This window comes from Schistocerca serialis, chromosome 2, assembly GCF_023864345.2.
Source record: "Schistocerca serialis cubense isolate TAMUIC-IGC-003099 chromosome 2, iqSchSeri2.2, whole genome shotgun sequence".
NCBI classification, from domain to species: Eukaryota; Metazoa; Arthropoda; class Insecta; order Orthoptera; family Acrididae; genus Schistocerca; species Schistocerca serialis.
The window spans coordinates 920,050,945-920,067,456 of record NC_064639.1 but is presented as its reverse complement, the minus strand read 5'-3'; the positions used below and the strand labels follow the sequence as shown (position 1 = coordinate 920,067,456).

General features: G+C 38.1%; 1 protein-coding gene across 4 annotated transcripts in view; it reads left to right on the top strand.

The window, feature by feature from the left end:
- Positions 1-16,512, top strand: part of LOC126458286 (cryptochrome-1) — a 109,159-nt gene that overhangs the window by 35,686 nt on the left and 56,961 nt on the right. For all 4 annotated transcript variants that reach the window (XM_050095225.1, XM_050095226.1, XM_050095222.1 and 1 more), the window contains one exon: positions 14,689-14,850. In XM_050095225.1, coding sequence (XP_049951182.1) covers positions 14,689-14,850 — 162 coding nt within the window. The remainder of the gene's footprint in view (positions 1-14,688; positions 14,851-16,512) is intronic.

Here is a 16,512-nt window from a genome sequence, read left to right as displayed (position 1 = left end):
TACACTCACACCTTTCGAGCTATCATACCATTTTTGGGGAAAGGGAACCTGTTACTTTCTATACTCCTCTACGTAACTCTAGATCTCCAACTATCTCTTTTCCATAACCACTACAAATAGATTTTTACCTCGTTATTTCAATCCTCACTTTATATCTTAATTAATTTTGTCTTCCCTCTTCTCTGCAGAACTCCTATCCATCTGTCGTTATATATCTTCCTTCTCCTCCAGAATTTTTATATTTTATTTTTGTAAAATGATATTGATTTTAATTTACTATGTTCTTATTTTTTTTCTTATTTTTATACATTTGCTAAAAGTTTATTAACATTGTAATAGTTTTGTAATGTAACACTAAACCATGTATGCAGCGTGTGATAGCGAAGATCTGATCTGCCTCCTTGTGGCTAGGTGTGGAAACTGTGCAATCACTCGCAAACAAAACATTTTGAGTGGCTGCAAAGGTGGAAAAAGAGCCTCTAGCTATTATTTATGGGGTTAAAAAGTTTCTCGTTTTCATGTTTGGGGTGAGGTTCCTCCTCATCTCTGACCACAAGCTATCAGTTTCCTTATTTGACCCTCATTCCAAGCTGCTGGATAGCTGCACACTGGTTGGAGCAGTGGGCCCTCTTTCTCAGTAACTGTTCTTATGACATTTGTTACCGCTCCACCACCAGCATGCCAATGCTGATGCACTTTGGTGGCTACCGGGAGGGGGAGGGGGGCATCGGATGACACCGTGTAGCAAACACTGCCGCTTTCTATTTTTTTCTATTGACTGTATGAAAGATCACGACCACCACAGCTGTTGACCCATTTTTCCAGAAAATGATTTTAGCAGTCCAGATGGGTTGGCCACAGCATGTTTCTTCAGTTGTGGATCCAGCATGTCTTCTTCATGCTCAACTCAGTGTTGACCAGGGGGTCTTCGTGGTTGCCACAGAGGAGCAATGCTGTTGAGTGGTTGTGTGGTTGTTCCCTGGCAGTGTGTCCTCGCATACTCGATTTGCTGTATGTGTCACAACGGGGTATGGCTCAGACGAGGCATTGGTGTGACATCTTATTTACTGACCAGTAATTGATCTTGATGTTCAGCACCTGGTTTGTGCTTGTGGAGATCGTGCTCAGAACCAGGCCGCTCCATTGTGCCAGTTCTCTCCGTGGCTGGTCCCAGAGCGGCCTTGGGACAGTGTGCATGTCGATTTCACAGATTCACTTTTGGGGTGCATATGTTTGTTGGTAGTTGATACATTATTGAATTTCCCATATGCAGCCAAACTGTCTTCCTCGTAATGCCTACCCTTTTTTATTTGCTATTGAGTGATCCCATAGGACCCTTGTGTCCAGTAATGGTAGGCAGTTTGTGTCACGGGAGTTTGAAGACTTTTGTATTTGCGATGGTATTCACTCAGTTTCTAACTCAGAGGTGGAGCGCTTTGTGCATACATTTGAGACCGAGAGGCAGAAGTGTGTGTCTGCCTCATCCCATGATGATGCATAGTCAAGTTTCTTGCTGTGTACTGGGCGACAGTGGTCAATGAGGGCATTTAGTTGGAATGTTTACATGGGTACCATCTGCAGGGTCTCTTGAATTGGCAGACCACCATGGCCTGCCATATTTTTCTCCTTGGGCTGCCAATTGGGCCTATTCCTTCAGCTGGTTAGTTGAGTGGTTGCCTGGTGTCATTGTAGGCCACAAAGATCAGCTGTTGTTTGTAGTGGATATCAGTGGGGAGCAGCTGACTCATCATGACAATCAGTAGCACTTACTCCCTGTTGGAACGTCACCACTACAGCATTCTAGTTGCCTGAGTAGCAGGATTGATTGCTACATAGTTTCTGGAGTCACTTGCAGCATTGTGCCTCATCATTGCCATCCCCTTCGTAACCTCTACCTTCTATCGGTTGCCTGCATCCTCAGGTCCTAGTGCAGCTCATGTATCCATGTGCCATAGTGGAGCCTGTGCTTTTCGACTCACCCCTCTCCTGCTGTGCCTCCTCTTCGCCACTGCCACTGGTGGACACTTTGTTGCTGCAACTCCGTGTCCTTCCACCCTTCTGGCGGAGCTAGTAGATACAGTTTACCTCCTTTGGTGGTCAGTCCATTGCCAGGTTCTCCCTTGCTCTTTCTGGTTCTGCGCTGGAGGTCGCGATCCGAGCCTGGTCTTTTTTGGCCCTATGTGGCCTTTTCGGGGATGTTGGGATTTAGTATCCCTGCCAGTGGATGTCCTGATGGAGGCAGATGTGCTGGCGTGGGTAAAACAGCAGAGTAGTGCAGAACCTTGCCAGGGAAGGTGCAATCTTTGCACTGTATGGGCAGACCTGCTTGTGGAAGTGTTTACTTGTGAGTGGCAGTAAGCATAGCAGGCCAGTGCTTCTGAGGAATTAGACAGCTACAGACCTAGCCTAGGAGTTGTTCTCAGTCATTAGCCACCATTGCCAGCCATGTGCTGTGTTATTGTTGTGCACGTATCTGCATAGTTCAATTCGTAAGGGAGTTTGTTGTATTCACGAGGTTCTGTTCTCCGGTTGTTACCGAGTCACTGTCGGCCCGTGAAGTAACAGTCCAAGTGTGTCATCTAGTGGTGTTTTTATGCCTTCTGCAAATACTAGAGCGTACAACATAAAACATTCTATCAGCGAAGAACACCACCATCAGGGTCATTATGGATACAAGAATGAGTCAGATGTTGTGGAAAACCATAAAACCCTTTGCTCAGATTTGTATATATTTCTTCTGGGTAAAATGCACCAGATGTTCACAGCACTACAATTTACCATCATCATTAAAATGATTCCTAAAATTGTTGTTAAAAGTAGGCTATGCTTTATGGTGTTATACAGCATTGTATCAAGGATGAAACATAAACTGGCGTAATCTGAAAAAGGCAAGGCTCTCTCATTGCTTTGTTGCTTCAGAAGTGGAGCTGACCCCCTTGCTTTTTCCAACAATGTGGTTTGCTCTCTTGTGAATTTATTTTTGTTCCCTTTGAGCAGTAAATGTTGACAATTCAGTGCCCACCAAGTGGCAAATCACGTGACTCCCAACTCTAAAGATTTCACTGCCTGTCACTTTTGACACTGTCACTATATCTGCTCCACTGACCTTTACCTTACCCATCTTGTATTAGACTTTGTGACGTTTGCCTGCTTTATTTCCTCATTGATGGTCCTCGGTGTCGATGTACTGTGTTACTATATGGGCTGAAAAATGGGGGATGGAAGTCAAACATTGACTATTTTAAATGATGTACCTGATAGGTGTACATTTGCATTTCACAGTTCTTTACTTTTACTTTTCACAACTCCCCCAATAATACGCAGTTATGTGCCCAGTGCATTGTTGTTTAACTTTCGATAAGCCTCATTAATAGTTTGCAGGCAAACATCCACATACTGCTAGAATAGTTTACTGTTGAACATCTACGAGCAATAAAATCCTAACAACACATTCCACAGTTCTTGAAGAATAAAAAGGTATGTATGGAACAGACACTGTCATTGTTTTAACACACAGCCTAATTGTGTTACACTTATTTCACAGTTAAGTTGATGCTTTGTTGTTGACCTAACCATTACAGGTTTCTCGTCTGAAATTTGGCCATGGACTGACTGTCTTGGTACCAAACTTTGGGCCCATATATATCCTCACAATAATAGGCACTGAAACTATACATTGCTCGACATTTAATTTACACAAATTACAATTGAAACTTAAATCATTCGATTAACTGAAAACATCGAAAAATTGGTTCTTTTTAACAGTTTTTTCTACTATGGAGAGTTAGGCCAAATTATTTGTTTAAATGATGTAATTAAGATATCATTATGCAAACAATACTTTTGACAAAACTGTTAATTACTTTGAAATTAATTAAGCACAAAATTAGATCTGATGTTATATTCTTTAAAACTGAGGGCCAACCTTTTTCTTAAAATGAAAATGCAGATTACACTAATGTATGTTAATAGTAATTAGTCAAAGATGAAAAGAATGGATTTTTAAGAAGGCAGATGACAAAACAAGAGGGGAAGTAAAAATATCCCAGCTTGCTTCGTCACATAATCCCCTCATTAGATTGACCAGATAGATATTGCAAACAACTAACTGGGCAATTCGGCGACTACAAGTGACCCCAGACATTGGGTTTTACCATCTACCCACAAATTTATACTTATATGAACTGGCCATATGAAAATCCTTACACAAAATATTTACATACAGTGTATTGTAAAATTGCACAAAATATCCACAAGTTTTACTTTAAAAAAAAAAAAGTCAGGCATCTTCGTCATAAGTGATGTCCTTTTTGGGTAAGTGAAGATTACATTTTAAGATACATTTCCCTTTATACAAGTCCTGTCTTGCTTAACAAAATAAATCCTCATGGGTTGAAAAAAGTTTACACGGCATATTGCAGTTCACTTTTTTTAGACAGAAAATTTCATGTGCTCCATGTTCAGTATTTTTCACAAGCACTTTCAGACTTTTAATGACCTTTTACACATTTTCTCACCAAGTTGTCCGTGCCTTCAACAGGTCCAAGTGGCAGGTAGGAAGGAAATGCACTGCCATCAGTTCCCTTGGAGGTGGTTCTCCTCTGCCACAGCACAGGAAAAAATTAGACAAAATACCCTACTTCAGTTCACTCACTTTTACTTTTAAATGTAAGGAAAAACACTAATGGCAGATAATGGTAATTACTTCATAAATAGATACATTACAAAGTTCTCATAATCTCACAATAATTAGCACTGAAATTGACTGTAGTATGAAAGGTGTCAAGTAGAAAGAAAATTAAAATCAAATGCACATTACACTGCAAAACATTACTCTAAGTAATAACTGTCTGAAACTGGTTAGACTTGAAAGATTTGGGTGTCTTTCCCATTTGCAAAATAGCAAAAACTCAAGATGTGCAGTAGCATAGATATACTAATCACTATGTTATGAAAAAAGAATAGCATCACCATCATATAACTTAATTACTACTCAGATCAAAATTAAGGGAATGGAAGTTGTACCAAATCATTGTCCCACTTCTCAAATCAACTCTGAACACTACTCTCATTCAACCAGAAAATAAAATAATCACAAAATGTTACCGAATATTCACATCAATCTAGCAACACAGTTATCAGTTAATCAGCAGACTTACTGTTCTTCATTTCAGTATTACCACTTTAAGCTCATAATTCCTCAGAACACAAACAGAAGTTTTCAGATTACCTATAGATCTGATAATGCAGCATTGAATGACTTGTACCTCACTAAAATATTGTTCTTTCTGTTAGGCTCTCATTCCCAGCTGCAGTGTCATGAATTGCACAATATGCACAGTACCCAATGTTGCCCAGTTCAAAATTTGATCACCCAATACAGTTACACCACATTTATTTGTACACGGTTATCTTTTTCATTATTCCTGTCTGTCAGCTCCATTATTTTACTTATCTTTCTTACCTTATTAGCTAGTGGAGTGGATGCATTCTCAAAAACTATCTCTGCTGCAGAGACAGGCTCCCTAACCATTAAGATCCTAACATCATTCATTATTTTATTATTTATTTTTATTGTTTCACTATCTAATAAATAAACACCTTCTCTGCTTATCCAATTGAAAATTGATTCTACTGCAGAAACATTCCACAGTAACAGATCCTTATGCTAAGGCAAACTTAACTCTCATTACTGATCAGACAAAATTATCACTTAGAAAAACTGTTATCTCACTGTGTTCAATCAAACTGCTTAAGCCTGAAGGGTGATAACACATACCAATCTTGCTTGTTCTTTCCACGCATATTACTCCAGGCAACTATGTTTACAGTTGTAATACCTTAATTTTAGAAAAGGCTGTACCATGACACACTTCTATAGGTAGACAGTTATCTCAATACAACGAATGCATTGAATACAAACACTCCTATTATACCACAATTAATATTGATAACTTAGTATTCAAGATGGTTTTTACTGCATATTGCCTCTGCTGCTGCACCAATGAGCTGGTTACTTCAGATGCTAATTATCCTCCACATATGCTGACACCTTTCATTTTCAATTTACCTTACCTCTTTGTTAGACAGAAATTCTTTAACCATGGTACCAATTTACTTTCTTCCATCCTCTTATGATTCCATTACTTATAACTAACACAATATAATATACATATACACACAGATAACACTAGAGAAACCTTTTGCATATTATTTCAATACTAAAGTATCCTGCTGTACAAAATCACATGAAAGTAGGAGACAGAATAATTCTGATTCACTTATAAACTACAGCTAGGATAGGAGAAGAGTTTGACTACCTCAGGAAACATGAAAAATGAGACAGACAGTTGGGGTAAAGCATTAAGCCACGTAGTTAATCCAACACAGAATGTTGAACCCCATACTTGCTAATTGCACAAGGAATTAGTCCCACATATTGCATCTATGTTGAGATTTTGGATCACCAACAAATTGCACTCCAACGGCCACCCTGGCAATTCCACAGTTAATAATAGCTCTTGTTTCACACTCTTTGATAGCTTACCAGTAGCACCAATAATTTTTATTCCAGAAACATGCATCACTACTATACCCTCAGTGTTCTTAATAGATTCAAAAAATGCCTGTGAAATACCATTCAAATCACTACCACTGTTCAGTAAACACTTAACATGAATACCTTGTACACTTGCTGTTATTACAGGGTGTCACACTTCCTTTTTACTGACCATGTGATCTTCTTCATACAACAAATCCTCTTTAATCTTTTCCCTAGAAAAACTGTCATCCTGCTTACCAAAATAATTATTAGATACAGTCAAATGACATATAGCATGGTTCTCTTCCTCATTACCACTTTCAAACTCTAACTCTTCATTAGACCTAATATTATCCTCCTTTATTCTTTCTTTACTTAACACATTGCCATCATTATTGATTATAAATTTAAATACCTCGTCCCTATCACTACTGGATTCATCATAGCTATCATCATTACAACTGCTGTCAGAATCAGACCCACTTTCACTTTCTCTATGCTTTAGATTTTGTACCTCTTCCATTGTTTTCTCCATTTTACTCAGTTTTGAATCTAAATTTTCATTTACTTTTAGTGGTTTTTCGTCTACCACTACTGCACACTTAGTTTCTACCTCCGTTTCAAAATCATTTTTAATCTGATCTATTTGGTGCTCAAGTTTCACCCTATTTTCAGCACAGAATTTCCTGGCTGCTTTGACTACATCTTTACACTGTTTTTCGGAAGCTTCCAACATCCTACCTTAGTCATCACAAAGCTTCTTTCTCTCTTCTACACATTTACTACTCATCAATGTTAATTTCTCATTAGTGTTATGTGCTACTGTCTTTATCTTTTCATCACAATCTTTAGCTACCGTCTCAACCATGTTATTTAGCTCTGAAAGATTAAAGATGACTGCCTGAATCTCCTTTTTAATTTCTTTCTTCAGTTTGTCCTTTAAGCTAACCATGTCAGTTCTGATGCTATAGTTTTCTTTTCCACTCTATTAATATCTTCTTTCATACTATTTTCCACCCTATTAATGTCTTCTTCCATACAACTTTCCACCCTATAATGTCTTGTTTCATACAGATACTACTCAGACTACACATAATTTGCCTTAACATTGCTTTGAAATTTCCATCTGCCGCAAACTTTTGCTCTTGCTGACTTTCGCTACTAGGTTCCTCCTTCTTAACCGTAACGATCTCACCCACTTCGGTACTGTTTTCGTCCATATCGCTCACATCACCAAACAATGTATATGACACTTTTATCATTTAATCTACAATAGGACTTTTGTCCCCATCGTTCAAAGTTACATTCATATCTGATTTATAACCACCATGGTCTACAGACCAGTCTCCTGTTGTTCCATGTCTCCCATCACACTGTCTTGTTCGTTAAGGCCAATCATTATGTATCACTTAATATGAAATGGCTTTTGCTATGAATTATCTTGTTTTTAATCACTTGTCTGCTGCTGCTGCACTGGTCATCTCGATTTATCTTTTGCACGGCTGCTGCAAGTTGTAATTCTCTTGGTGAGGCGTCTTGTTTATCCCGGTCAGCTGTGTCCACCTGTGTGCTGATTGGCTGCTCCTGTACTCAATGGTTACTTCCATAGAACCTGCTCTCTGATTGGCTGCTGTCATACTGCGGCCATGAAACCCAAGCACTGATTGGCTGTTGCATCTCCTCCATTTAAATCACTGTCACTCGCACGAGTTCACTGTCAAAGTTTGTGAGTCCCAATTTATTGTGCCCACATAAAGTAGTCCTCACCTGGGACACCACATGTGATGTTCGCCTACTTTATTTCCTCGTTGATGGTCCTCGGTGTCGATGTACTGTGTTGCTATACGGGCTGGAAAATGGAGGGTGGAAGTCAAACACTGACTACTTTAAATGATGTAGCCGACAGGTGCACATTTGCGTTTCACTGTTCTTTACTTTCACTGTTCACAACTCCCCCAATAATACACAGTTACGTGCCCAGTGCACTATTGTTTAACTTTCGATAAGCCTCATTAATAATTTGCAGGCAAACATCCACATACTGCTAGAATAGTTTACTGTTGAACATCTATGAGCAATAAAAGCCTAACTACATATTTCACAGTTCTGGAAGAATAAAAAGGTACGTATGGAACAGATACTGTCATTGTTTTAACACACAGCCTAATGGTGTTACACTTATTTCACAGTTAAGTTGATGCATTGTTGTTGATCTAACCATTATGGGTTTCTCGTCTGAAATTCGGCCACGGACTGATTGTCTCGGGACCAAAACTTGGGCCCATATATATCATCACAATAATAGGCACTGAAGCTATACATTGTTCTACGTTTAATTTACAGAAATTACAAATGAAACTTAACTCATTTGATTAACTGAATACATCAAAAAATTGGTTCTTTTTAACAGTTTCTTCTACTATGGAGAGTTAGGCCAAATTATTTGTTTAAATGATGAAATTAACAGATATCTTTATGCAAACAATACTTTTGACAAAACTGTTAATTACTTTGGAATTAATTAAGGGCTGGCTTAACCAACATGTTTTCGAATAGATCCAAGTAGATCCTTTGAGAATACTACTAGTTGTTCCTCCAAATGTTTACAATTATTACAGAATTTATGTTTGTTTATACGTCAACAATAGAATTTAAGTTACAAAACAATCACTGATTTCACCCTATAGTGAAAGTATTAACTAGGAATAATAAAAACAAATTAGAAAATCAATTACATACATAAAACTAAGCACAAAATTAGATCTGGTGTTATATTCTTTAAAACTGAGGGCCAACCTTTCTCTTATATGAAAAAGCAGTTTATACTCACATATGTTAAGTATCATGTCCTCCTCGCCGTGTCCGGCGACAGTGACTCCGTCAGTCGTTTAGTCCGTATTGTGGTGGGCTCGGATGTGTATTGCAAAACCGAGCTTTGCTTTGAAGATCCGGTCGCACGAAATGCAATACAGTTGCCCAGTGGAGTTATACATATAGATGTAATTAGGCTTGGGCTTAGATTTGCGGAGCTTTCATTTATCCTCCAGGTTCGTGTGTTAGTAGTAATTAGTCACAGATGAAAAAAATGAATTTTTAAGGAGGCAGATGGCAAAACAAGAGGGGAAGTAAAACTATCCCAGCTTGCTTCGTCACAACTTCATTACTGTCTCATGTAACTATTCTTCCCTTCATTCTCTTAAATAATTCCTCTCACTCCATTAATGTTATGAGTGGAGAAATGAGTCTTCATTTACTATGTGAGGTCAGTAGGCATCAGATATAAATTATGGATACAATATTACTGGAACATACCAACACAAAATCACACATTTGCTATACATGGATGATCTAAAACTACTGGCAGCAACAAATCAACAACTCAACCAATTACTAAAGATAAAAGTATTCAGCAATGATATAAATATGGCTTTTGGAACAGACAAATGTAAGAAAAATAGCATAGTCAAGGGAAAATACACTAAACAAAAAGATTACATATTGGATAACCACAGCGACTGCATAGAAACGATGCTTATAAATATCTAGGATACAGACAAAAAATAGGAATAGGTAATACAAATATTAAAGAAGAACTAAAAGAAAAATATAGACAAAGACTAACAAAAATACTGAAAACAGAATTGACAGCAAGAAACAGGACAAAAGCTATAAATACTTATGCTATACCAATATTGACCTACTCATTTGGAGTAGTGAAATGGAGAAACACAGACCTAGAAGCACTCAATACACTTACACGATCACAATGCCACAAATATAGAATACATCACATACATTCAGCAACAGAAAGATTCACATTAAGCAGAAAGGAAGGAGGAAGGGGATTTATCGACATAAAAAACCTACATTATGGACAGGTAGACAATTTAAGAAAATTCTTTCTAGAACGAGCAGAAAGTAAATTGGAAAAAGAAAACACTACATGGCAAGCACCCGTATCATCTAACACAGCCACACATCGATCAAGACGCATCCAACACATGGCTAAGAAAAGGCAATATATACAGTGAAATGGAAGGATTCATGATTGCAATACAAAATCAAACAATAAACACCAGATATTACACCAAGCATATTATTAAAGATCCAAATACCACAACACATAAATGCAGACTTTGCAAACAACAAATAGAAACAATAGATCACATCACAAGTGGATGTACAATACTAGCAAATACAGAATACACCAGAAGACATGACAATGTAGCAAAAATAATACATCAACAACTTGCCATACAACATAAACTAATAAAACAGCACGTTCCCACATACAAGTATGCACCACAAAATGTACTGGAAATTGATGAATACAAATTATACTGGAACAGAACCATTATAACAGATAAAACACCACCACATAACAAACCTGACATCATACTCACCAAAAAAAAGAAGAAATTAAGACAACTAATGGAAATATCCATACCCAATACAACAAATATACAGAAGAAAACAGGAGAAAAAATTGAAAAATACGTCCAACTGGCTGAGGAAGTCAAGGACATGTGGCATCAGGATAAAGTTGACATTATACCAATTATACTATCAACTACAGGAGTCATACCACACAATATCCACCAGTACATCAAAGCAATACAGCTGCATCCAAACATATATATACAACTACAGAAATTTGTAATTATTGATACATGTTCAATTACCCGAAAGTTCCTAAATGCAATGTAACATATACCGTACAGTTAAAAGGAAGTCACGCTTGATCAAGGTCTGCGTCACTTTCCATTTTTAACCAGACATAATGCCTGAGAAAGGAGAGAAATAATAATAATAATAATAATAATTATTATTATTATTATTATTGTTGTTGTTGTTGTTGTTGTAATTGTTATTGATGGCACTTTGTTACTTTCCTTATTAAGTGCCATTGAAGTTGGAAATTCAGTGTAACCAGAGTTTCCCATTAGCACTGACACTATTCAAAATTTGTGTGGAGGAAGCACTTAAAGACTTGAAGAGCAAATTTGGTAGACATGGGAATCCCTGTGGGGGATGCAATCTGGTACACACCTCGCTTCACTGATGACCAGGTCATTGTAGCAGAAGACCAGGATGATTCTGAGTACATGCTTCGGAAGTTAAAAAATGAGTTTGAGAAATGGGGCCTCACAATTAGTCTGGAAAAACCGATTATCTGAAGGTTGGCGACAATACCGTAGAGGACCTGTAGGTTGGAGCCAGTCAGATAAGGGGATAGACACTGATGTTCTGAGCCATATTTTACAGTGAGCTGACAAAAGCCATGGGATACCTCCTAATATTGTGTCGGACCTTCTTTTGCCCGGTTTAGTACATCAGTTCGACATAGCATGAACTCAGCAAACTGTTGGAAGTCCTATGCAAAAATATTGATCCATGCTGCCTCTATAACCATCCATAATTGTGAAAGTGTTGCCAGTGCATGGGTTCGTGCACATACTGACTTCTCGATTATGTCCCATAAATGTTTGATGGGATTCATGTTGGGCAGTCTGGGTGGCCAAATAATTTGCTTGAATTGCACAGAATGTTTCTCAAACCAATCACAACAGTTTTTGTGCTGGTGACATGACAGATTCCCATCCACAGAAATCCATTGTTGTTTGGGAACATGAAGTCCATAAATGGATTCAAATGACCTCCAAGTAGCTGAACATAAGTTCCCATCTCCGCAGTTCTGAGGGACTTGTGTTGAGTGGGAGAAGCCAAATGGCACATAACGGTGTAGCAGGTTCCTAGGTCCGTAGAATTATGCTGGAGGGCATGCTCTGCTACTGGATATTGGACATCTCCTAGGCGGACAGTTCGTCTGTGCCCGCATGAATGGGGAACTTGCACTCACATCCTTTCATCGCGCCATCCCCCTGGACTGAACCTACGTTAACCAACCTCACTCCCATTTACTCTTCAGTCTTCTCCTCTTTCCCTTTCCTCTTTTGCCATTCATGCATCTTTTCATCCTACATAGTTGCGTTTATCTTTTATACTATATACCTCTTTACTTTGTAAGCATCCTCTTTGGTTTGAAGCTGGCACAGTACTTACAGTAGAATATCTTTGGCTTCCCTCTGACACCCATTCCTCCATCTTTGCTACCCTCCCTGTTTACCTTTCCCCTGTTGCTTTATAACCTGGGTTGTGAGCAACTGAATCCACTTTCTCTTCTTCCCCTTTTTCCCCCCTCTCTCCTCCCTGACAAAGGAACAAAGTTCTGAAAGCTATGATACGTAAATTTTCTGTTCTGTTTTGTGTATCTATTGGCTGTACTGAGCTGAGGTAAGTACTTGCCAGCCCCTCTATCACTTTGTTAGTTTTTGTATAGTTTAATGAACATATATGTCTTTCTGCTTGTTTTAGTTTTACTTTGTACTTTGTTAACCATTGTTGCCACAACTGCGTCATGGTCACTGACACCAGTTTCGATATGGACATCCTCAAAGAGGTCAGGTCTATTTGTTGCCATTAGATCCAATATATTTCAATCATGAGTGGGATTCCTAACTATTCGTTCTAGGTAGTTTTCAGAAAAGGCATGTAGTAAAGTTTCACAGGATGTCTTTATCATGCCTACCATTGTAATTGTCAAAAAGTGTGAAAAAAAGAGATCTGTGGGTAAAAGAGATACAAACAAGAGTAAGTAATACGCTGTTCGTAACTTTAGGTCAAAAGATGCAAATTAGGGATGAAGAAGTGGAAAAAGTTCAGGTAAAATTATGGAATATATGAATCTCAAGCAGCTTATTTGCAAAGCATAATAAAATGACAGTATTACAAGGACCGAATCATCACAGTCAGATGTGTATAGAAGAAGTAAGGAAGATTAAGGTTTAATGTCTAATGGACAAAAAGGTCACTAGAGATGCGTGTATCAAAAGAAAACATGTTGTCGATGCATGAAATGAGTCAAAATTGGCATGAGGAAAAGAGAGCCAATAAATACAATATAAAGCAGGACATGTGATAAATAACAGTGGAAAACAAAGGATGGGGATGGTAGAATTGTCTGATAACAAGGTAAGAACGAGAAAAAAATTGACAATGAACCAAAAAGAGGATAAAGGAAAAGACAGTATGAAAATATGGAGTGACAAGAAAGGCAGTTAATAATAATAATAATCCTCTTGCAAGTATTTTAAGGCCAGCACTGCCCCTCACTTCCTGTATTTCACTTCCTCTGATCATGCCAGTCTCCTTCTTGCAGTCCTCTGGCATCCATCACATCCCAGACCTCTCAACTGCGGCCCCTCACAAACTGTTCACATTTTCTTCTTTCCATCCTTTTAGATATCCATGTAATTTCAGATTTTCATCTTTACGGTCTCTGTTACTGATTTATCAACACCCATAGCCTCTCCTATGTTGGTATTTGAAACATGGTACAGCTGGGAGATGCTACAACTTTGTCTCCACAAGTCCATCTCTAGTGCAAGCAACTTGTTTCCACATTTCTGCTCTGTACTCAGCAATGTTTTCAAAAACTGAGCATTATACCACCGTTTGGTACTTTTTTTAAATTTTGTTATGCCATAGGAAAAAGTTCAGTTGTCATACAGCCATCCTGACCTGCCGTATTTCATTATTTATGTCATCTTCACTTTTTCCGTGTCACGATATCGTAATCCCTTCCCCCTCCCAGATATTTAACCCTTGAGCTGGTGCGCCTATGTATGAAGTGGGCCAACAACAAACAATACTGTTTTGCACAATTCCACTGTTGTTTTACAGTTGCGATCCCACCTCTACTAACATAGAGATAAGCCGTTTTATTATACATCCAAGAAAGCGGCACCAATAAAAATAAACAGTGAGCCAGGTGAGAAGAAAATGTACAATCCATGCATGAAAACGATCCAGATTCCAAGCAAGCAGCACAACCCCTTAATGAGGCAGTTGCTTAAGAGATAATTAGTAACCAAATAAGTGTTTGGCGCTGATCTGATGCAACTGCTCTCTTTAGTATTCCGAGGGGATCATTAATGCGCAGTAACACTTGTATGCAGCAACACAGTGGTACAATGAAAGTTTATTTTATTATTGTTTAATTAAAGAATGACTTAACTCATACACTGTACATTTTTATCATTGTAATTCATTGTAAATAATGCTGACAGAAGTGTCATCTTTTGTAGGACTGTGAACCAATATGGCGTCCCCGAGATAACGCTGTTAAAAAGTTTTGTGAAGAGCATGGAATAATTTGTGTTGAAAAAGTCTCTCACACACTTTGGGATCCTAATGTTGTTATTAAAACAAATGGAGGTACGCCCCCATTAACATACCAGATGTTCTTGGTAAGTATAAGATATAATGCATTTTAAATTATATGAATATAAGCAAATAATTTTTTCAGTGGCACTGTAAATATTGATCATTATTTAATTTACACTCTTGGATTACCCCAAGACCTCTTCATGCAACATGAATTTGAAATGTTGTTTCCACCAGGGAAAAGTTCAGATGTTCAAATGAGTTTGTATATTGTCCATCTCTACTAAATGTTGTATAGAAATTCTAGAAATTCTATAATAGCCTTTAGCACAGTTGTTTTGCAGTGCAACTGAGCATAACATTGAGACAATTGAGATGGTTCAGTGGTTAGAGCATTGTACTCTAACATTGGAGGAGAGCGCTTCATGTGCCTCTCCTGCTGTCTAAAATTATGCAGTTTCCCAAAACCACCAAAGTTAAATGCCATGATGGTTTCTTTGAAAAGAGCACAACTGATTTACTCCCACATCCTTGTTTGATCCCAGCTTCTATTCTGTGTCTAATGGCATAGTTGTTAGAGAGATATTGAACCGTAATCGTAATTCCTAACAACAATTGTGTTCCATTTGTTTCTGCTAATGAGCTGAAGGCAGCAATTACAATTTCACATGTAGTCTCTTCTGTCACTCTCAGAGTTATATTAAGTAATGCTTCATAACTCACGAGCAGAGAAAATGGACATCATTTCATTAGAACTACTGATAGCCGTGGGAGAGCCAGCCCTAACAAAACTCTTCCCATCTGGTGAGCAAGATGCATCAGACAGGCAAAATACCCTCAGACTACAAGAAGAATATAATAATTCCAATCCTAAAGAAAGCAAGTGTTGAGACATGTTAAAATTACTGAGCTATCAGTTTAATAAGTCACGGCTGCAAAATACTAACACAAATTTTTTACAGATGAATGGAAAAACCGTTAGAAACCAACCTCGGGGAAGATCAGTTTGGATTCCGTAGAAATGTTGGAACACGTGAGGCAATACTGACCATGTGACTTGTCTTAGACAATAGGTTAAGAAAAGGCAAACCTATGTTTCTAGCATTTGTAGGCTTAGAGAAAGCTTTTGACAATGTTGACTGTAACACTCTCATTCAAATTCTGAAGGTGGCAGGGGTAAAAAAACAGGGAGCGAAAGGTTATTTACAATTTGTGCAGAAACTAGACGGCAGTTATAAGAGTCGAGGGGCACGAAAGGGAAGCAGAGGTTGAGAAGGGAGTGAGACAGGGTTGTAGTCTATCCCTGATGTTATTCAATCTGTGTATTGATCAAGCAGTAAAGGAAACAAAAGAAAAATTTAGAGTAGGAATTAAAATCCATGGAGAAGAAATAAAAACTTTGAGGTTTGCTGACGACATTGTAATTCTGTCAGAGACAGCAAAGGACATGGAAGAGCAGATGAACGGAATGGATAGTGTCTTGAAAGAAGGATATAAGGTGACCATCAACAAAAGCAAAACATGGGCAATGGAATGTAGTCGAATTAAATCAGGTGATGCTGAGGGAATTAGATTAGGAAATGACCACTTAAAGTAGTAGATGAGTTTTGCTATTTGGGGAGAAAAATAACTGATGGTGGTTGAAGTAGAGAGGGTATAAAATGTAGACTGGCAATGGCAAAGAAAGTGTTTATGAAGAAGGGAAATTTGTTAACTTCAAGTATAGATTTAAGTGTCAGGAAGTC